General features: G+C 43.5%; 1 protein-coding gene across 3 annotated transcripts in view; it reads left to right on the top strand.

Moving 5' to 3' along the window:
- The window catches only part of CEP290 (centrosomal protein 290), a 125512-nt gene that overhangs the window by 100849 nt on the left and 2096 nt on the right, over positions 1–22567 (top strand). For all 3 annotated transcript variants that reach the window (XM_006114000.5, XM_089780184.1, XM_075932784.2), the window contains 9 exons: positions 7162–7296; positions 9085–9171; positions 10068–10232; positions 10804–10926; positions 11363–11535; positions 15046–15187; positions 20259–20332; positions 20473–20576; positions 22330–22418. In XM_006114000.5, coding sequence (XP_006114062.3) covers positions 7162–7296; positions 9085–9171; positions 10068–10232; positions 10804–10926; positions 11363–11535; positions 15046–15187; positions 20259–20332; positions 20473–20576; positions 22330–22418 — 1092 coding nt within the window. The remainder of the gene's footprint in view (positions 1–7161; positions 7297–9084; positions 9172–10067; positions 10233–10803; positions 10927–11362; positions 11536–15045; positions 15188–20258; positions 20333–20472; positions 20577–22329; positions 22419–22567) is intronic.

Here is a 22567-nt window from a genome sequence, read left to right as displayed (position 1 = left end):
CTGCGGGGAAGGGGATTCTACTCCTGTTATTTTGTTGTCCCCAAACCGAAGGGAGGAGTCCGTCCCATCTTGGACCTCCGAAATTTAAACAAGGCAGTCATAAAACACAGGTTCAGAATGGTGACCTTGGCCTCGGTCATCCCAGTGCTACAGTTAGGAGACTGGTACGTGACTCTCGATCTCAAGGATGCGTACTTCCACGTGGCGATCAGGCCCAGCCATAGGAGATTTCTCAGGTTTATGGTGGGCCAACACCATTTTCAGTTTACGGTGCTCCCCTTTGGTTTATGTACGGCACTAAGGGTGTTCACCAAATGTATGGCAGTGGTTGCCGCGTTTCTCCGCAAACAATGGGTGCACGTGTTCCCATACCTCGACGATTGGCTGATCCGAGGTCACTCGTACGAGCAGGTAAAAGCTCACATGGCACTCATGAAAGCCCTCTTCCTAAAACTAGGGCTCATGATAAATGACAAAAAGTCGTCCCTGATTCCCTCCCAGCATCTAGAATTCGTGGGAGCCCTTCTCGACACAAGGGTGGCAAGAGCGTTCCTGCCCAAGAGCAGGTTCCTCTCCATAGTGGAGCTGATTTCAGGGTTAACCCGGTCCCCTATCACGACCCCTCGGGTCTGCTCCAGGCTCCTGGGCCATATGGCGGCGTGCACGTACACGATGCGCCATGCCAAAATGAGAATGAGACCCCTGCAGGCTTGGTTGGCAAAGGCCTTCAGCCAATCCCGGGGTCTTTGGGACTCAATAATCACAGTGCCCCCAGAGATTCTGAACTCCCTCCTATGGTGGACCCAGGAAACTGTGATACGCAGTGGGGTCCCTTTCAATGCCCCTCGCCCCTCCCTTACGCTGGTCACTGATGCATCCGACCTGGGCTGGGGAGCACACCTGGGGCGGCACAGGACTCAAGGCCTCTGGTCCCCCTCCGAATGAACCCTGCACATAAACGTCCGGGAATTGCGAGCGGTGAGAAGAGCCTGCGAAGCCTTCCTACCAAGACTCTCTCACCGCTCGATCCTGGTTCGTATAGACAACACAGCAGCGTTCTTTTATCTCAACAAGCAGTGGGGGGCACGGTCACCCCCCCTCTGCAAAGGGCGACTCTGGCACCTGTGTATGAGGCACGATATCACGCCACAGGTGGAATACCTCCCAGGGTGCAAGAATCTGCTAGCAGACACGCTGAGCAGATCCTTTGGAGCCCACAAGTGGTCGCTCAAGGACTTTGTTCTGCGTCAGGTTTTCCACAGGTGGGGTTATCCCCTCCTAGACCTGTTCGCCTCGGCACACAATGCCAAGTGCCGGAACTACTGTTCCCTTCTGGGACTGGGGAAATATTCCCTGGGGGATGCCCTGACGGCTGTGTGTCCAGAGGGCATTCTCTATGCTTTTCCCCCGTTTCCCCTAATTTCCAGGGTGTTGACCAGAGTGAGGACTTTTCGGTCCACGATCATTCTCATAGCCCCCAGGCAATTCTGGTTCCCCATTCTAGTGGACATGCTTACCCAAGACCTCCAGTCCGGGACCTGCTAACTCATACTTGGGACGAGGGGACCATGGTTCACCCGGATCTCAGGTCTCTCCACCTAATGGCCTGGTTTATCCGTGGTTGAACCAACCTGAAAGGGAGTGTTCCCAGGGGGTTCAGATGGTGCTCCTCAGTAGCAGGAAACCCTCTACTACATGGTCGTACGCTGCCAAGTGGTGGCGCTTCTCGTCTTGGGCGTCCCGGAGAGGAGTACACCCGCCCTTGGCTCCTATTCCAGCTATCCTTGACTGTCTTTTCCAGCTTCGGTCCAGTGGCCTTTCCTTTTCTTCTATCAAAGTCCATGTGGCATCTCTCTCTGCCTTCCATGCTGGTATGGCAGGAGTTTCCCTTTTTTCTAACCCGGCGGTTAAAAGGTTTCTTACTGGTTTAGAAAAGTTGTATCCCTCGGTGAGGGCCCCGCTTCCTGCCTGGGACCTCAATGTGGTCCTCCACAGGCTTATGTTACCCACCTTTGAACCACTGGCCACGTGTTCCCTGAAGCACCTCTTGCTGAAAGTTGCTTTCATCGTGGCCATTACATCGGCTCGAAGGGTTTTGGAACTAAGGACACTAACTGTCGACCCGCCCTACCTTGTTTTTTCACATATCAACGTAAGGCTCCGGCCTCATCCAGCCTTCCTTCCAAAGGTGGTGTCACCGTTCCACCTGTCCCAGGAGATTTATCTCCTGTTTTTTTCCCCAAAACCTCACGCGTCCCCTAAGGAGCGGGTGCTTCACTCCCTGGACGCTAAGCGAGTGCTGGCGTTCTACATTGAGAGAAACAAGCCGTTTCACAAATCCCAACAATTGTTTGTTGCGTTTGAGGACAGGGTGAAAGGGTCGCCTATATCGACACAAAGGCTATCAAACTGGGTTGTGCAATGTATCACAGAATGTTATCAACTGGCTGGTAAAACCCCACCCAGGGTAAAGGCACACTCTACCAGGGCGCAGGCGTCCTCGGTAGCTTTTGGTGCTCAGGTACCAATCACGGAAATTTGCAGGGTGGCCACATGATCTTCCCTCCACATGTTTACGGCGCACTATGCGCTAGCACAGCAGGCCAGGGAGGATGCAAGTGTGGGCTCTGCAGTCCTCGAATCTGTAATGTAAATATGTTCTGTTGTTATTGTTGTTAATACGTGCCTTATCTGTGTTGGATTGTTCAAATAAATCCGTTTATTTGTTCACCTTTTTCATGACTCTGGTGGTCTGACTGCTCCGACCCCTCCTCCGTGGGGTTAGCTTGGTAGTCACCTACTTCGAATGGACATGAGCAACCACTCGAAGAAGAAAAGAACGGTTACTTACCTGTAACTGTTGTTCTTCGAGATGTGTTGCTCATGTCCATTTGACTCCCATCCTACCTCCCCTTCGTCGGAGTGTCCAGCAAGAAGGAACTGAGGTGGGGCAGCGCCAGCAGGGGTACTTATGCCCCGCCATGGCGGCGCCTCTCCAGGGGGCACCCTGCCGGCGCTACGGCTACTGCTAGGGAAAACGCTCCAGAAGACGCGGTGCACGCGGTTCGCACACCTACTTCGAATGGACACGAGCAACACATCTCGAAGAACAACAGTTACAGGTAAGTAACCGTTCTTTTCCTCCCTAATGAATTATTTTGCATCCAATGGTCAATCTTTCAGTTCTTGTGCAGCCTATAAAGCTGGAATTCACCATTCATAAGGCCTCTCCTTTCCAGGGGCAGTGTTCTGTAATGGATAACCACTAGAGCTATTTCTCCTGCTCTTTTATAGATGTCTTGTAAATCTCCTGTATGTATCTAGTCCAGACAGTAACCAAAGGCTGTCTCCATGAATGTTCATTGTTCTTACATCGGTTGGGTCTGCTGTCAGACTATCCCTCCTAAGGTGATACATTTCACTCACAGATTTGAAATACAATATCCTACAGGTTACATCAATCTAAAATTGTTTCCCACACAAACATCCTGTGATAAATATGAAAGTAAGATAGTTTTAATGTTTGGCAGAGACCACAGCAGACCCCTTTCCATGTAATATTAAGAAAATGGTCAGACATAGATGTATGAAATGCATGGGCGTGTTTGTGTCATGCTGACTGTGAAACAAGAGTATTTTTAGCCTTTAGGATAGAGAAGAACCTCCAGCTCTTTTAAATGTCCTGCAGATAGAAACAGCACTACTGTTAGCACTTTGATGTGTAGGAAGGAGACAAGAAGTCAGCAGTTATGCAGTACTGTGATATTGAGAGACTGGGGCTATGTCTAGACTGCAGGCTTCTTTCGAAAGAGGCTCTTTCGAAAGATGCTTTCGAAAGAGCCTCTTTCGAAAGATCGCGTCTAGACAGCAGGCGGATCTTTCGATAGAGGAAATCCGCTTTTTCGAAAAAGAGCACCCAGCGAGTCTGGATGCTCTCTTTCGAAGACGGCCTCTTTACATTGAAGAACGCCTTCCTTCGAAAGAGGAACTTTCGAAGGAAGGCGTTCTTCCTCGTGAAACGAGGTTTACCGCCATCGAAAGAAAAGCCGCGTTCTTTCGAAATAATTTCGAAAGAACGCGGCTTGAGTCTGGACGCAGGGGAAGTTCTTTCGAAAAAAGGCTACTTTTTTCGAAAGAACCCCTGAGTCTGGACACGGCCTGGGAGAATACTGTGTAGTCCATAGCAATAGAGAATTGAGGAGGGTTTGAGGAAGCAGTAATGACCTTAATGTTGGCTATATGGCCTCTTGCACATAGTGTTCTCTGCATTCCTAATGTCAAATTTCCTGGTTCTTATTGAACCTTCCACAGGTGGACATGATGTTATATATAGATGTGCTGTCTTACTTCTTTTACTATCCACTTTTTGTGCTTCATTACACCTTTCTTCTACTTCAGAGTGCTGCATGTGACTCAGCTGCATTGACTAACTCCTCTTTTGCTAATAATGTCAATAAACATAAGCATTTGAAATATCCGTGGAAGAAAACTGCTTTAAGTAAGGGCAAATTAAAACACCACCCTACTCTTAGTATTGCAAATTACAGTGGAATAGATGAAGGTGAAAATGTTACTGATGAATGCCATCAGGCTACTAGAGATGCAATTACTGAACTGACTGCAGAACAGGAATCTGAAGATTGTGAAAAACTTGAGGATTCAAATAAGTGTAGGTTACTATCAAAAGGAAAAAGGAATAGCTCTCTGAAAACGGAAACTGATGAAGAGGATGTCAGTGATGAACAAGAAAATGTAACAGAGCCTGAAGAGGATGAAGGTAATGAAGGAGAAAAAGAAGGGAAGCAAGAAGTACGCATGCAATCAGCTGCTAATAATGAAGGAAGTAGAGATGAATCTTGTTCTGATAGAATGAGCTGCAATCAGCCTGATTCAGGGGAGCCTTCTAATCAACTTAATGATTATATATCAGAGAATATAAAAATGAATAATGGAGGGGATAAACACACTGAAGATAAATGTGGAAATCACCAAACTGATACAGAGGGGACTGAACCAACCCAAGGACTTTATGAAATGCCCCAGGTTTGACACTGTAGCAGACCTTTAATCCTTCACTTCCCTATTAGCTGCATTGTTTATATGTGTAAATTATACAGGCCAAACTATTTATTTTAGAATAGTTTGTTTCTTCCTGTTGTGAGCTTCTTTAGCAATCCATGTTGTGACAATATATTTTATATTAGAGAGAAGAATATATTTTCCTATTGAGGCAGTTATTTATTCCTATGTTTTTATTGGGGATACTTAATTAATCAATTCTAACTATGTGTAGAATATCAGTTTATTTTATCTTTGATCGGATCCTTAACTCAATGATTTTATGTATTTCATTTAAATCATTACTGGAGGGTGGGGGCTGAGGATGGGGGGTTCAGTAGACAGGCATCTCTAGGGGGAGAGGACAACCCCAGCCCTCTCTCACTACAGCAGCTTCGGGCCAGGTGAGAGGTGCCTCTCCATGGCCACTGCAGCTCTAGCAGGCACAGCTGGAGGGACATCATGGTAGTGACAATTTATAAGTATTTCAAAATTGTCTCTGTAAAAGTACAGTAGAAATAATTACACATCTTTTACTTGCATTGTAATTTGTTCATCTTATTCAGTGCTCAGATTTTGTGGTCATGAATTTGATGCAAAATACCTAAATGAATAGTTACAGTTCGGTTTAGTCACCAGAGCAGTAAGGTGGTACTCAAAGAACCTGGTGTCTCTTCCTGGCTCTGCCACTGACCCTTTAGGAGACCTCAGGCAAATTACTTCACCATTGGGTTTCCCCATTGTCAAATTTGAATAATGATGCTTGCCTCCTTTGTAAAAAACGAAAAGGTGACAAGTGAAGTATAAGAGCTAGGTATTATTAAGGGGGGAATGAGAGGTAAAGAGGGCAGCTGCCTTTAGGGCCTGGATATTTAAAAGATCCTGGGGTTTCTGGCTGCTGCAGCTGCCACTTCAGGTTGCACCTTTGAAATCTGGCACCCTGTGGTCTGGCAACATGGACCCCAGATGCTTCCTGGACCAGATGCTCCTGGTCCAGGAGCCTAATGGCAGGAGGGCCAGCAACACAGCCAAGACTTCAGACAGCCGGGCTGGAGGAGCCCCACAGCAGTGTTGGGGTTGTAGAACCCCGGTGGCCCACAGAAATGCGGGGCTGGGAAACCTTGGCTACCCATAGCAGCACAGAACCAAGGGCTCAAGAACTCAAGCCACCTGCAGCAGCAGGGGACTACAGGCTGGAGAAGCTTGGCCACCCATGGCAGTGCGGGGCTGGGAAACCTTAAGTGTCTAAGACGTGTGGGGCCAAAGAAGCCTGGACACCTGCAGAAGTGCGGAGCCGGGGGCTGGAGAGCTCCAGCTTCCTATAGCAGCATGGAGCCAGGGAAACCTGGCCATCCGTGACAGCATAAAGCCAGTGCTGGAGCCGGAGAACCTCTGGTTGCCCATGGCATCCTGGAGTTGCGGGGGCAGTGACAGCACAACAGACAGCCCAGTTAGGGAGAGAGTAGAGGGGGCCACAGGCAGGTCAGCTGGCTCTGTGCAGGTTGCAAGGGACACCTCTCCTGGTCTGGCAAATTCTCTCATTCAGGACTGGTCAGGTCCCGATGGTGCCAGACCAGGGAGGTCCAACCTGTACTATAGTAGTGGCAGCAGCCAGAGTCTCGGGCTCTTTAAATTGCTGTGGGAGCACTGAAGGGCTAGCTTGGGTACGCTAGCCTCCCCACCTCATCCTTTCCACCTGAGGCCCTTCCATTCTGGGGGCACAGAGCTGAGCCAGACCTCCATATTTCCCAAGGGTCTGGCAAATCTGTCAGTTGCTCTGCCTTCACTTAGTTTAAGCAAATTTTTAAAATGTTCATAAAGGAATTAAAGGAAAAAGTTTAGTCAAAGATCCATGTTAACTTTCTCTATTTGCCTTATTAATAAAATACTGATCAGTGAATGCTATAAGAAGATATCTTGCTATATGAACATTTTGTTTAGCCTCAGTACTGTTTTATGAACACTTTGATTTGGTCTTAGTAATTCATTGTGAAATGTAACAGGTTTGTGTCTTTCTTGCCCAGATTATTGATTGTTATCCAGTGTAAGGCTTAATACCTCAAGATTGAATAATATTTCATTCTGTTCCTTCCCTTTTTTAAGACGTCAGGAATAGGATCAGACGATCAGTGTCAAAGACAACAGGAGCTCCAGAAAGAAAATTTGAGGTTATCATCTGAAAATGTTGAACTAAGATTCCAACTAGAGCAGGCTAATAAAGATCTGCCACGATTAAAGGTATTTTTTTAGTATACAATATGTTTTAAAGGCTCACACCTAGATTGTAAATGTACATTAAAAAAAATTCCACGAACTCTGTTGTGCTAATACATATTAGGGCTGTCAACCAAGTAGCCATTAACCAGTTAACCAATCGGTTAATGGTTCCTTTTAACTTCAACAACACCCGCCACCTCCTGGTGCGTATTGCATTTAAAACTTGTATTGGCAGGCTGGCTCTATCCCAGCCACGGGTCCAAGTTTTAAATGAAGAGCATGCAGGGGAGCCACCTGCCCCCCTGTGCTGCTGCTTTTGATATGGAGGCAATAGTGTAGGGAACAGGTGGGAGCTGATCCATGCAGGGAGCCAGTTTTTAAACCTGCTGCCTCATGCTGCTGCCTCTGGATCAGAGACAGAAATCACCGCCAGGTGGTAGGGAGCTTCCCGGGGCCACGAGCACACTAGCTGCTGGCCCGCCCCCAGGAGGAAGCACCGAGGAATTGTGTAACTGCTAAGTGATTTCTAACATCCTTAATATATATTCCACACATGCTATATATATTTGACGTGAATATACAGAAAATTATAAGGGGGCAGATTTCAAAAGCCATCTCCAAGGCCTACTCTTGTAAGTACATACAGCTTAGGGATCCAAAGCCCCAGTCCTGCAATGAGTACCAAAAGGTGAAACGCTGTACCCACAGTGAGACACTTTAAAGTTAATAGAGTTGTGCATATGCATTGACTCCTGCCCAGCTAGGGCTCATTGTAGGGACCTAAATATGTATCTACAGTTTAGCATACGTAAGTGTTTGCAAACCCTAAAAAACATAATCATTTAGGCTGTCTACACATCAGCATTATTTCAAACTAACATTATTCAGAAATAACATAATCTACATTTACACTACAAGCAGTTATTTCAACATAATGTCAAAATAATGTCGAGCTGGAGGACTTCTTACTCCGACTCCTGTAATCCTCATTTTACAAGGAGTAAGGAAAGTTGGAGGAAGAGTGCTCTTTCTCTGACTTGCTGCTATGTAGACAGCGCCAAAAGCTATTTTGACTTGAGCTTCGTCAATTGCATAGCTTTAAGTTGCGTAGCTTATTTTGGCTTAGCCCTGCTGTGTAGATGTGCCCCCATTGTGCTGGTTGGGGGTCCCTTTTAAAATGTGTCCCTGTATATTACAAACTATAGAGTGGTCTGGTAGTTTTTTCTACAGTATAGCTGTAACCAAATTCTCTTTAAAGTCCCTGTTTTCAAACTGACCTTTCTCCAGTTTCTGTCCCACTACCCCCATTCCTTCTCCTGTCTCCAAAAACCACAATCCAATTTCAGATTGACATCTGTTATACTAGGGTAAAGTTTTCCAGGGAAACTTGGAAAAAAAATCAGAAAAGGTGTTTGTTGGGTTTTTTGTTTTTTATTCCTATGATATCATTTGGAGCTAGATTGTGATGTATCCTGGACTGTGAGAAAATAAACATAACTCTCACATGATCTCTAATTTTTTTGTTTGGGTTTTAAGATCTTTACAATGCACTTAGTATGTAAGTTCCACAGCATACCAACCCCATGTTTCTAGTATAGAATAAAATATGGAGGCAAATTTAGAGGGCAGATGTTTTATAAACTGGGTGGTTGGTAGCACATGATGAAAAATTATATAGCAAAGGGGAACTTTGGGGGGATTTTGTTCCATGTTTTTCAAAATAAACTAACAGAAGTTGTAAAACATGTTTACATTCATCTGTTAATTGAGTAAAGTCTAAATAAGATGGTGGTTATTTGTATTCTTTAGGATCAAGTAGGTGACTTGAAAGAAATGTGTGAGCTTCTCAAAAGAGAGAAAGCAGAAGTCGAGCGCAAACTAGGCAGTGTTAGAGGGGTGAGTAATGCTACTGTGTTTCTCAGAATAATTAAATGATTTAAATGCATGATTAATAGCAAGATTTTATTACAGCTAAAATGTGTACCATCAAGCAAAATATGGGTAAAATTATTTTTTGGACACTTAGTTACCTCTCCTTATTGTACTATATCGCTATTTTAATCAAAGAACCAAGATACTCATCAATTGACTATTACAGTTAGTAAAGTTTCTCACATACTTACATCTTTGCATCCTGCCATATGAATTAACAACAGTTAATCAAAAATATCTCTTTGCTAATATGAGAATTTGCCATAAATGTATGCAAAATGATATTTAGTAATGTATGTAAAAATCTATTAGTGGAGCTAACCAAATTGGATTAGGACTTAAAAGATAGTATTTAAATGTCTTGAAATGTTAGACAATGGAACCTGTTGATAGAGAAGTTATTTTTAATTATACTATATATGTAGGCTTGAGATAAACTGAAGCTCCATTTTACTGATTGGCGTAGTCTTCGATTCCCTCCTCACCATACACTCGTACAAGTACACTGAAAGCATAATGACGTGAAATACACTTTTCTTCATTCCTTACAACCCAGAAAACCAGTACCACAACAGACACAGCACTTCTTCATTGCTGACCACTTGTGAAACCAAAAGTATGATATTTATACCAAGACATGTACGCCTGGTGCCCAATGTGGAGAAATCTACCCTAACTCCATCTCAGAGTTTTAGGGGCCCAAATAGACTCTATCTGCACCAGGTGGCACTGCCTCACACAATTTGTGTGTTTACCACAAAGCAATAATAATAGATAAAAAAAAAAAAGATATGGGACTTAAAGTTATAAGAATTTAATTCATTATGCTTTTTGCTTTTTCCTCTGCCTTTTCTGTGTAGTCTGGTAGAAGTGGAAAGACAGTTCCAGAATTAGAAAAGACCATTGGTTTGATGAAAAAGGTTGTAGAGAAAGTCCAGAGAGAAAATGAAGATCTGAAAAAGGCCCCAGGAATTGTCTCTAATGAGAAACTAGTTAGCCTTGAACTTGAAAATGAGAGGCTAAAGGTACTGATTTATCATTCGTTGGTTTTTGTGTAGCAACTTATATGAAAATTAATTAGAAAAACTGATTTTACCAAGTATTAACCTAGTGTAGTATGTCACCTAAAATATAAATAATTTCAGTAGTATATATAATCAAACCTATTGACATCATTTGGCACAAAAATTTACTTCTGTTTAAAAGAAATCACAAATGTGAACTTTGTAATACACAGAATCAAAGTTTTACATATTCACTATACTGTAATAGTTTGACGACATTCATCTACAATGTCCTAGCCCCACCAAACAAAATCGATATTTCATATTATTTCAATCTCATAATTTTATGAGAAATTCTAAAGCAAAATGTGGATTCATGCAGGTTTAATGTGACATAGGGATCATTTTCTAAGGTTAATTTTTATATTCAAAGTATCTTTTTATATATTTGAGGTACAGACTTACACATGTGCAAAAGTGCTTTGAATTGGGGCCTGCATATCAATTTACTGTACATTCAAAATGAGAACTTGAAAGATTCTAATAAGTTGTGTAAATACATATTTCTGTTTTTGTTTTGTTTAATACTCAGTCTGAAATGGAAAAACTGAAACTTCACCTGGGTGGTCAGCTGAGTATGCGTTATGAATCAAAAACCAGAGGCATGGAAAAGATCGTTGCTGAGAATGAGAGGCTGCGTAAAGAGCTGAAAAAAGTAAGGTTATAAGATAGCATCCAGCTATTTGAACAAATTGTTTCTTATATTAAGCATCTTTTCTGATACTTCTAGCCAAATTAAATATATTGAATTTATACTTGTCTCATACTGTACACACTCAGATACTATTTTGATGATTTCCCTAAATACATAAAATAGATAGAATTAATTATATTCCTGATATTGAACCAATTTGTGCTGTAGTCCTATTATATCACAAAGGCAAAGCAGAATTGAGTAAGGTCAGTGTCTTAGAAATAGTGTTTATGATCTAGTATGTAGCACTCTTCCTTCTGAACCAGTACTGACCCAATTTCTGAGTGTAATTTTATAGTGTTCAGTGCTGTGTGATGTTCTGTGTTTTGGATAAGATAAAAGAAGTATGAAGGCACTTTGCCACAATGTATATAATTTTTGTCTCATTGGACTACAGGAGGCTGATGCTGCAGAGAAACTACGAATAGCAAAGAATAACATAGAAATAATGAATGAGAAATTGACAGTGGAGCTGAAAGAGACTGTTAAGAGGTTAAACTTAGCTGAAAGCAGAGGTCCACAACTTGAAGGAGCTGACAGCAAAAGCTGGAAATCAATTGTTGTAACAAGGTAGGAACTGAGAATAAAACAGAAAACATCATTTTGCCTTTCTTAATTATTTTTAAATGACTGATACTTTTATGATCATAATTTTCAGCTCCTTTTTAAAGCATTTCTTACAGACCCCATAGCAATTGCTGGTGAATTTACTATATTATATATGTTGAGTGTGCAAACTTTTAACTCAAATCCAGAAGACATGTAGCCTCCTCAGTCATTTGCCCAGAAATCCATTGGTCTCTGCTGCTCCAGAACCTGTTTCACATTCTGAGAATGAACCTGTCCTTACAGCTGCAAAATACTAGATTGTTATGCTATTTCAGATTCTGCCCTATGCTAGTACAGAATGTTGTAATTGGACTTTGAAGAAAAATCGTAGAGTATTTACTGAGCATAGTAAGCATACCCCTTAGCATCCTACCATGAAGGCAAATACCTCCACAGCTGATCAAACAATGGTCACCTTGAGCAGTGTTGAAAACTCTGACCCGAATTTCTTACTTTGCCTTGTTAATAGCAGTCTGAAAGTGGTGGTGGTCAATGGGAAGAGGTATAGAGAGAGGGGCTGTGCTGCTTCAAAATTACATCTCCACAAGAGGAGGAAGGAGTTCCTTCCCCACATCAGGAGTATGATGGTAAATGAACCTCTGCAACCTACCAAGTATTTTGAGAGGATAGAAGGTGATATACATAGAACATAGACCATTCTGCCCATCTTTCCCAGATATTATAATTTTAGTGAACGGTTGTGCCTGGAGCCAGACAATTCTTCCACCTCTAGGAGATAGAAAAGAGTTACTCTGATCTCTAAGGCATCAAATTCCCTTTGCGTTAGCCACAATAAATATATTTGCCCAGAAGAAATGCGTAATTATGAACACTTTCCTAACTACTATTGAAGGAAAGTTTGTTTCCTGCATACTGTAGTAAATTACATTAATTTTTTCAACAGTGTAACTGTTACTATTCATGTAACTTTCATTCTTTTACAGTCTATTGACTTAATGCGTGTTGCTTGTGGATCTTGTCTCCTAGCTATGCGTTGATACTAGATTTACTCTTATTCTAGCAATTTATGGTTGATCAGTTTCATATAAACTGTTACATATTGTGTTCCTGTCCCTTTGAAAATGAAAGCAAACACCCATTCTTATACTCTGTACAAGATATTTACAAACAGAGTTGTTGTTTTCCCAAAACTTTGAGAATCAATCTAAATAAGTTTCTCTGTTCTAGAACTCTAAAACATTACAGGTATGTCTACATGTGGAAATGGAGGTGTGATTCCCAGATCAAGGAGACATACTTGTCCTAGCTTTCGTTAAGCTAAAGGGTTAAAAATAAGAGTGTAATTGTAGCTGTACAGACAAGGGGATGGGTGCACCTTATGTAAGTATCCATTTGAGATCATGAGTTCATACTTAGTGTGGTTAGCCTGTCTTGCCTTTGTTGCTTAGCTACATTCTGATTTTAGCATGCTAGTTCAATCACAGCATGATACAAGTATGTCTCAAGCTGTGAATCACACCTCTCATTCCACATGAAGACAAATTCTAAATGTTCACCTCTCTCTCTCTCTCTCTCACACACACACACACACACACACACACACACGTACAATGAAATTCTTTTTTGAGTGCTAGCTCATGTTCATTCCATATTAGTTGTGTGCTTGCCCTTTTTTGAGTGCTTGCTCATGTTCATTCCATATTAGTTGTGTGCTTGCCACAGGAAAGTTTTCCCTTAGCAGAATCCATAGAGGAGTGGCTCCGGTGACCCACCCTCAGTTCCTTCTTGCCACCAATAGAATATTCGCTGCTCTAGTGTTGCTTAGACTTCATTCAGAGAAACTTAGTAAAGTTGCTGTAAATCAGTGTTTCTTAAACTTTTTAAGACCAAGGAACACCAAACAATATTTTTTTTATGGGAATACCAAGACTTTTTTGTTTACCAAAAAAAGGGGGGGGGGGGTTTAAAGGAAAAGGGTTGGGGTGAAAAATGTCGCCTGCCCCTAATAGTCGCCTGCCATTTTGAATTCTGTTGTTCTCTGCAGCACATCGTTTAAGAAACACTGCTGTAAATAGTTACTGCTGTTAGAACCTTAGTAGTAGTTAGAGTGTATTAGTCCCATCGGAGGTCAGAGCATGTAGTTTAAACTGCAACCAGCTCAGGGACAAAGAAGTTGGCCTCAGCAGGATCTGCTGCACAAAAAGCCCTAGAGTTCTGTGTTGCCCTTGGCATTGCCTCTGGTTGACCCCCTCAACCACCAAGGAGTTCGGGAGAGGGCGGGAATAAAGTTATTCATGGCCATTGGTTGGGACCAAGTACTTCCACTCTGCCCATTTGGAAATGGGTGGCGGAGAGGAGGGGGTTTGCCACAAGACATTGGTAATTTTTGACAGCCTTTCATGAAGGAGAAGAGTGTTCCTACCAGGGGCTATGGAGGAGAGAATATCAAACAGGGAGTCCGTCCGCTTGCTCCTCTGACTCCTCTGCCTAAAGGTTGCTCAAACCTCCCTTTCCCTGCTTCCGGTGAGTCAGGCTCGGCCCACCCCAAGCTAGAGGCTAAAAAGTTGTTTTGAGGTTATGCCTGAACACACCAGACCTTTCCCTGAATCCACTTTTCCAGTTTTTGGCAGTTGACTTTCTCATTTCCTCCTGGTGTGATCAGCAATAATTTCAAATGGCTGGGTCTTTACAGCTACACTCATCAGTTTATTTCCACTACCCCATATCACCTCCCCATGTCTCTTAAAGTGACTCTTCTCACAAGCACCTTCTCATATAGCAAATTCAGGGGCTCCTGCAGCTGATGGTGGTGGAGGAGGTTACATCTCCATATGGGAATAAGGGGTTTTATTCCTGCTATTTTTTTATTCCAAAGGCTAAGGGTGGTCTACATCCCATTCTAGACCTTCAAGATCTCAACAAGTACCTACAGACGCTAAAGTTTTGTATGGTCTCCTTGGATCCAGGAGACTGGTATGCATGCCATCCTTGATCTGAAAGACACATACTTCCATGTGTCAGTCTTCCCAGGGCAAAGTCACATCCAGGGGCGGATATAGGGCACGGCAAACGGGGCGGCTGCCCCGGGCCCCGCGCTTCAGAAAGCCCCGCGCATGCACCGTGGCAAAGGGGGGGCCCCATGGAATTATGCTGCCCGGGGCCCCGCAAAACGGTCATCTGCCCCTGGTCACATCCTTCTTTTTATGGTGGGTTCAGCCTATGGATGTTTTAAAAAGTGTTTAATACAGTAACTGTGTAGCCGCTAAAAATCTTAACAGTTGCATGGGTGCATATATGCTGTGGGCATGAATGGACATGAGCAACATCTTGAAGAATACCATTTGCAGAACTGGTCTTTTTTACTAGGGTTTACCATCTCTGTTTTTTAAAAAGTTGGTTTTTACTCTAGTCCTTTGGGACTGTGCGCCAGGTTTGCAGGATGGGGAAAAATACTGTTCCTAGTCTAGAAAATATTTTCAGAATGGCTTTAATTTTCTTTCATATTTTCAGGATGTATGAAACTAAGATGAAAGAACTGGAAACTGATATTGCCAAAAAAAATCAAAGCATTACTGATCTTAAACAACTACTCCAAGAGGCAACAGAGCGTGAAAATAGCATTGAAAAACACACACAAGACTTAAGGGAACAAGTGAGTAAAACGTAGCCTAATGGTGTCAAATTTGTCCTACCTATAATAATAGAAGGCAGATTTTTCCTCTCCTGTACACATACTGGATAGGACCTCAAGAGGTCAATCGTCTGCCCTCACGGCAGGACCAAGCACTATCTAAATCAGGGGTGGGCAATAATTTTTGATGGGGGCCACTCCAAGATATTGTAAGTGATCAAGGGCAGCACATTCACTAGAGCAGTTTGTTGACTTTTACTTTCTGACCATACTGCAAGAACTGTTTCCATATTCAGACTTCTGCTTTCATGGGTCTGTTCAGATAGTAGAATCCCATTGTGGGGGGTTCAGGGTGCGATTACCCCCTCCCAGCTCGAGGGGGGTTCGGCGGACCCCTGTGCCCCCTTCGGTTTGTCTCACCGCCGGGCCCCTGGCCGGAAGCCCGGGCGATCGGGTGCGATTACCCCCCTCCCTGAAAGGAGGGGGGGTCTGCGGACCCCATAATTGTTACCCATCCCTGCGGGAGGGGGGCGCTCGCGCCTCTTAGCCCGACCCCCTTTTCCGGGAGTGCGAGGCTCGGTTCAATCGTCCGCCTACGCTGGCGTTGCTTGGAGCTGGATGCTTCTCTGGTGGAGGGAGGGGGACCCGGTCCCACCCTCTCTCCGGGTCCCAGCCCAGGGCCCTAAGCGTCAGGGCTTGCGAGCGCCCCAACGCGGTAGACGGGGGTCACTCTGCCCGTAACCTGTCTACCCACGGGCGCCAGAAGGCTTCCGCCCCGGGCTGCTTCCTCCCTTAACCCCACCCCCTCGGACGATCCGTCCACTGGCCCGGCTTACCGTGCCTCAGTTGGTGGGGTCGGGTGTTGGTCTGTGCCGAACCCGGGAGCCAATCGTCCACCCTGTCTTCTCGCCCGTTCGGGCTGCTCCCTCCGTGGGCGTCGCGTCCCGTCCGAGTCGCTGCCGGAGCCGGGGCTAGCGGCCCGTCTGCGCTGGGGGCTGGCCTGGGATCCCCGAGCGCGGGGTCGCACCCCCAGCTGCGGTCGGGTGCATCCCTGGTCCGTCCTGGGACGCGGCCTGTCGCACGCTCCCCCAGAGGAGAGCCCCTTCCCCTGTGCCAGTGGGGCGTTTTAAACTGCCCCGCCGGCTCTGACGTCGGCCGCCAGCCCCGCCCCCTTGCTGACGCGGCCGGCATGTCTGTGGCGTCCCGAGCGGCGCTCACGGCCCCTCCCCCTGACGCCCCAGAGTGGGGGCTGTCTGCCTCGCATTGGCGCAGCCGTGGAGGCAGATTCCGGCTGCCGCCGTCGCCACGGCCACAGCCTTGGCGCCGGGGCGCTCCGCCAGCCACCGCACGAGTCTCCCGGGCACCTGCGTCCCTGGGAGTGCGGGCCTGCGGCGGCCCGTCACACCCATACAGCACAGGAGAAAGAATTTGAGTTTGACATTGTATAATTTCACTTATAATTATACCTGAATTTCCGTATCCTGGGTGTTCCTGATTTGGAAATACCCTTGATTCAGACCCTGGCACGGGGAGGAGGAAGCAGCTCTGTGCACTGCCGCCTCCTTACCTCTCTATATGGGGGAATGGAAGCTCAGTGAAGCACTTCTCCAGAGTCTTTTCCCCTGCTGCTGCCATATTGGTGGGAGGCAGTATCTGGGGGTGGCAGGGGATGCAGAGCCACATGTGTCCTCAGGAGCAGGGCACCAGGTAAGCACCCTATCCACCTTCTCGCCATCCTAGCTCCTCCGTGGTCCACAAAAATTCCTTAATCCGACATACCCTATTTCCCAAGTTAAAGAGGTCAAATATATTTAATACACTGAAAAATATACATTAAAAACTTTACAATCATATGTTTAGAAAAAAAAGTTGGGTCAAAATTGTGGTGTTCTCATTTTGGCACAGCATTCTTTTGTGTCCTCTCCCCTCCCTCCCAGCCATAGTTCTGCTTTTCTGTGGGGTATGGGGGGGTTGCAGTGGAGACACTCCTGGCCCTAGCCCACTGGCTTATCCCTTTTGATGCTGGACCAGGGGTGTTGCCAGACTAGGGAACTCTGGATTATGGACTCTCAACTTCTATTTTCTATTCCTTCCTATAAGGCAGTTAAAGCACTAATTCATAGAATCATAGAACACTAGAACTGTAAGAGACCTTGAGAGATCATTGAGTCCAGTCCCCTGTCCTCCCGGCAGAACCCAGTGCCAACTCTAGACCATCCCTGATAGATGTCTGTCTAACCTACTCTTAAATATCTTCAGAGATGGAGCTTCCACAACCTCCCTAGGCAATTTATTCCAGTGTTTAACCACCCTGACAGTTAAGAAGTTTTTCCTAGTGTCCAACCTAAACCTCTCTTGCTGCAGTTTAAGCCCATTGCTTCTTCTCCTATCAGAGGCTAAGGAGAACAATTTTTCTCCCTCCTCCTTGTGACACCCTTTTAGATATCTGAAAACTGTTATGTCCCCACTGTCTTCTTTCCAAACTAAGCAAGCCCCATTCTTTCAGTTTCCTTCATAGGTCATGTTCTCTAGACCTTTAATCATTCTTGTTGCTGTTCTTTGGATCCTCTCCAATTTCTCCATATCTTTCTTGAAATGTGGTACCCAGAACTAGATATAGTACTCCAACTGTGGCCTAGTCAGCGCAGAGTAGAGCAGAAGAATGACTTCTCGTGTCTTGCTCACAACACTCCTGTTAATGCATCTCAGAATCATGTTTGCTTTTTTTGCAACTGCGTCACACTGTTGACTCGTATTTAGCTTGTGGTGCACTATGATCCCTAGATCTCTTTCTGCAGTACTCCTCCCTAGACAGTCACTTCCCATTCTGTATGCGTGAGACTGATTGTTCCCCTTCCTAAGTGGAGTACTTTGCATTATTAAACTCCAGCCTATTTACCTCAGACCATTTCTCCAGTTTGTCCAGATCATTTTGAATTATGATCCTATCCTCCAAAGCAGTTGCAAACCCCTCCCAGCTTGGTATCATCTGCAAACTTAATAAGCATATTCTCCATGCCAGTATCTAAATCATTGAAGATGATTTTGAACAGAACTGGTTTCAAAACAGACCCGTTATGCCCTTCCAGCAGGACTGTGAACCGTTAATAACTATTCTCGGAGACTGGTTATCCAGCCAGTTATACACTCACCTTATAGTAGCCCCATCTAAGTTGTATTTGCCTAGTTTATTGATAAGAAGATCATGCGAGACAGTATCAAATGCCTTACTACAGTCTAGGTATACCACATCCACTGCTTCTCCCTTATCTACAAGACTTGTTATCCTATCAAAGACAGCTATCAGATTGGTTTGACGTGATTTGTTCTTTACAAATCCATGCTGGCTGTTACCTATCACCTTATCTTCCAGGTGTTTGCAGATTAATTCCTTAATTACTTGCTCAATTATCTTTCCTGGAGGAGAAATTAAACTGACCAGTCTGTTGTTTCCTGGGTTGTTCTAATTTCCCTTTTTATATTCTCCTTCAGGAGATAGGATAACAAGTCTTGTGGATAAGGGTCTATTGTTTCCTGGGTTATTCTAGTTTCCATTTTCCAGACTTCTGGAATCTCTCCTGTTTTCTGTGATTTTTCAAAGATGATAGCTAAAGGCTCAGATATCTCCTTTATCAGCTCTTTGAGTATTCTAGGATGCATTTCATCAGACTCTAGTGACTTGCAGATACCTAACTTTTCTAAGTGATTTTTAATTTTTTTTTTATCTTCTAAACCTCTACCTCGTTCCCACTAGCATTCACTGTTAGGCATTCCTTCATCATGAGACTTTTTGGTGAATACTGAAACAAAGACGTCAATAAGCACCTTTTGCCATTTCCAAGTTTCCTGTTAGTTTCTCCCTCCTCACTGAGCAGTGGGCCTACCCTGGCTTTGGTCTTCCTCTTGCTTCTAATATATTTATAGAATGTCTTTGTGTTTCCCTTTTTGTCCATAGCTCGTTTTGTGCCTATTCCTTTCTAATCTTGCTCCTTCCTACCTGTATTGTTTGCTTATATTCATCTTTTGTAATTTGTCGTAGTTTTCCCTTTTTATATGGGGAAACTAATCTCCTGGTTAAGCCACGGTGACCTTTTGACATACTTTCTATCTTTCCTACACAACAGAATAGCTTGCTTTTGGGTCCTTAATGATGTCTCTTTGAAAAACTGCTAACTCTCTTCAGTTGTTTTCCCCGTAGTCTCATTTCCCATGGGACCTTACCTACCAGCTCTCTGAGCTTACCAAAACCTGCTTTCCTGAAATCCATTGCCTCTATTTTGCTGTTCTCCCGTCTACAATTCCTTAGAATCTTGAATTCTATGATTTCATGATCACTTTCACCCAAGCTGCTTTCCACTTTCAAATTCTCAACCAGTTCCTCCCTATTTGTTAAAATCAAATCTAGAACAGCTTCCCCCCAGTAGCTTTTTCAACCTTCTGAAATAAAAACTTGTCTTCAGTGCAGTCCAAGAACTTGTTGGATAGTCTGTGCCCCCACTGTTTTAGTTTCCCAACATAAGTCTGGATAGTTGAAGTCTCTAATCGCCACCAAATCCTGCACATTGGATGAATTTGTTAGTTGTTTAAAAAAAGCCTCGTCCACCTGGGTAGGTGGTCTATAGTATACCCCTAGCATGACATTACCCTTTTTTTTAACCCCTTTTAGCCTAACCCAGAGACTCTCGACACATCTGTCTCCTATGTTCATCTCCACCTCAGTCCAAGTGTATTTATTTTTAATATATAAGGCAACACCTGATCCCTTTTTTCCCCTTTTATTATAGTTACGTATTAGGGGTATAGATAATTTTAGAGACTTTATAGTAATTATCAGTGCCTACAAAGGAGCTTCTGGAAGTGTTTATATTGCAAGTTACTTTTCTCCATTTAATAAAAGTTCCCCGTTTACCTTTTCTCCAAGATTACTACTACAGTTCTCCTGCTACTTGGCTTCTATTTTTTTTTCCTTTCCCTGTATTACCTGAGCTATTGTAATCTCAAGTCGAGTTGGCTTGAGTTAGAAATGTAATTATGGATATTGTTTTCAAATGCAGACCTTCCTCATTTTCCTTGTATTTTTTTTAAACCTAAGATTGAACTTCTCAAACACTTTCCTGAAGGTGTTAGCACGGAGCAAGGCTTTGCCAGAGAGCTTCAGCTTCTCAGGTAAAGTACCAAAGAATCACCTGTAAAAAATGAACATCCTCTTTACTGTGCACAGAAATTAGAAATGAGATGTTCTGATTGAGGAATACCCAGAGCAACTTTTACTCTTTATAATATTTTAAATTTTAATTGTGTTACAGATTAACCAATAATCGACTGGAGAAGGAAAAAGCAGAACTAGCTCACCAGGTGAAGGCTTACCAACATCAGATGGGCATTAATGAAAGCGAAGGCTCTGCAGCTGGTAGCCATTTTCAGTAACTAAAGTATAAGGATTTTTCAGTAATTTGAGCTGGAATCTGCTCTCATTTACTCTACTAGTGAAAGGCAGGAGTAATTCCATAATTGTAAATTAAATTATGCCAGTATAAAAATGCAGGTACTCTGTTGTAATAGAAATAATTGTGAAAAGCTAGATTTCTAATATATTCTTATCTTCAGAAAAAACATTTTATGATAATTTTGTGATTAATAGAAGTTATTGAAGATAATACTTTCCTTTTTGAAAACATGTACATAGTTTCCTGATGCACACATCAGGACTTTATGCACATTAGAAGCAGGTAACTGCTTAACAACTATTGTAACACTGTTATTGTATGGTTTCAGTGGTCTATGTATTAGACAACTGTTACCAGAAATCATGTTTTAATCCATCCACTAGCTGCAAGTGTATAGCTACTTCGTATTGCTTGTAATCATATAACAAGTGTCAGGACTGTGACTAAGAATGGGAAAGTAATAGCAGACCTATGTTATTAAATTAATTTTAAAAAGCACCTTTGATCTGAAGAACATTTACCACAGCTCCCTTATAGCTGTTTCCCTTTCCCTAAAAGGCTCACTTTAACACAAAAGTTTCAGAGGGTAGCTGTGCTAGTCTGTCATTTAAAAAGAGTGGTCCTGTAGCACCTTAGATTAACAGATTATATATAGAGAGATATTATGAATATTAATATCATGAGTTTCTGTGGACTCAACCCACTTGACTTATCTGAAGCCTCAAAAGCCTCTAATTGATAATATATACAGTAAATTTCCGATAATCCAGCACCTTTAGGACCCAGGGGGTGCCAGATTGTCAAATATGACAGACTATCAGAAGGGGTGGCTATGAGGGGTCTGGGGTGGGGGGGGTGGAGGGATGGGACGGCGGCGCTGCGGGACCAACCCGGCAGCACCCCAGCTGCTCTGCCCCGGGCGTCCCCAAGCTGAAACTGACCAGTGGCTGACTCGGGGAAGCCCAGGGCAGAGCAACTCCAATTATCCAGGGTTCCAGGTGGTGCTGGACTAGCAGGAGTGCCTGACCACTGGATGCCGGACAACTGGAGTTTTACTGTATATGTCTGATAGGTGCTCCAGGACCACTTGTAAGTTTTTTTTAATCCCTGAGGTATAAAATAGGTGAATTAAGTTTAGTTTAAGACAATTAGGCATAAACTCCATAATGGTAAAATCTATTCAGTTTTGGAGTAGCCTCCCAAGAGCAGTGAGTAGAGCACTGTTGATTGAATCATTTAAAGTTAGATTGCAAAATGCAATAAAGTAAATGACACAATTGCTTTCTTCTGTGTTTAACAGTCTAGCATTGCCAGCCACACTGGATTAAAAAAAAAAAAGTTTCAATAGAAACATTCATTTTCTCAGTGAAATTAGCAATGTTAGTCTTTAAACTTATCACCAGAAGCCAACGTTAATATCTAATTTTTACATATTAAACCTCTGAGCTACTGTTTCAGTCTGACTATGCAATCAGTCAATCAAAAGGTTTACTTCACAACATAGACTAGCCACTTAATATTTGTAATTGATAGCTTGCTGTACAGAAATAGATCAAGCCACCAGAATGGTGTTGGGGATGACTTTTTGCAAGACTGGGTAACTGGATTTAATGTTCTCCAGTATATACTGCTAGGTTACACATTTTAATTGACTTTCAGTATCTTGAATTTAGTAACCTAACTTGACCGTTTCATAACAAATGGTGATATTTTTAGAGAAAGGCAGACCACACAAGTTAATGGTAGACGTAGAAGATCTCCAGACGCAATTGCAAGCATCAGATCTGGAAAAGCAACAACTTAAGGTGAGTATTGTATGGATAATACCACTGTGATATTGTTCACTTATCTTATGAACTAATGAATAGCTAGGAAAGAAGATTGCATCCACCCATTTAGTTGAAGTCTTTTACAATGGCCAGATGTATGACTTTTAAAGTACAAAGTCTTCAAA

Source organism: Pelodiscus sinensis, chromosome 1, assembly GCF_052426305.1.
Source record: "Pelodiscus sinensis isolate ZL-2025 chromosome 1, ASM5242630v1, whole genome shotgun sequence".
Lineage (NCBI taxonomy): Eukaryota > Metazoa > Chordata > Testudines > Trionychidae > Pelodiscus > Pelodiscus sinensis.
Note: the sequence above shows the minus strand (reverse complement) of the source record. Positions and strands in the feature narration are given on the sequence as shown.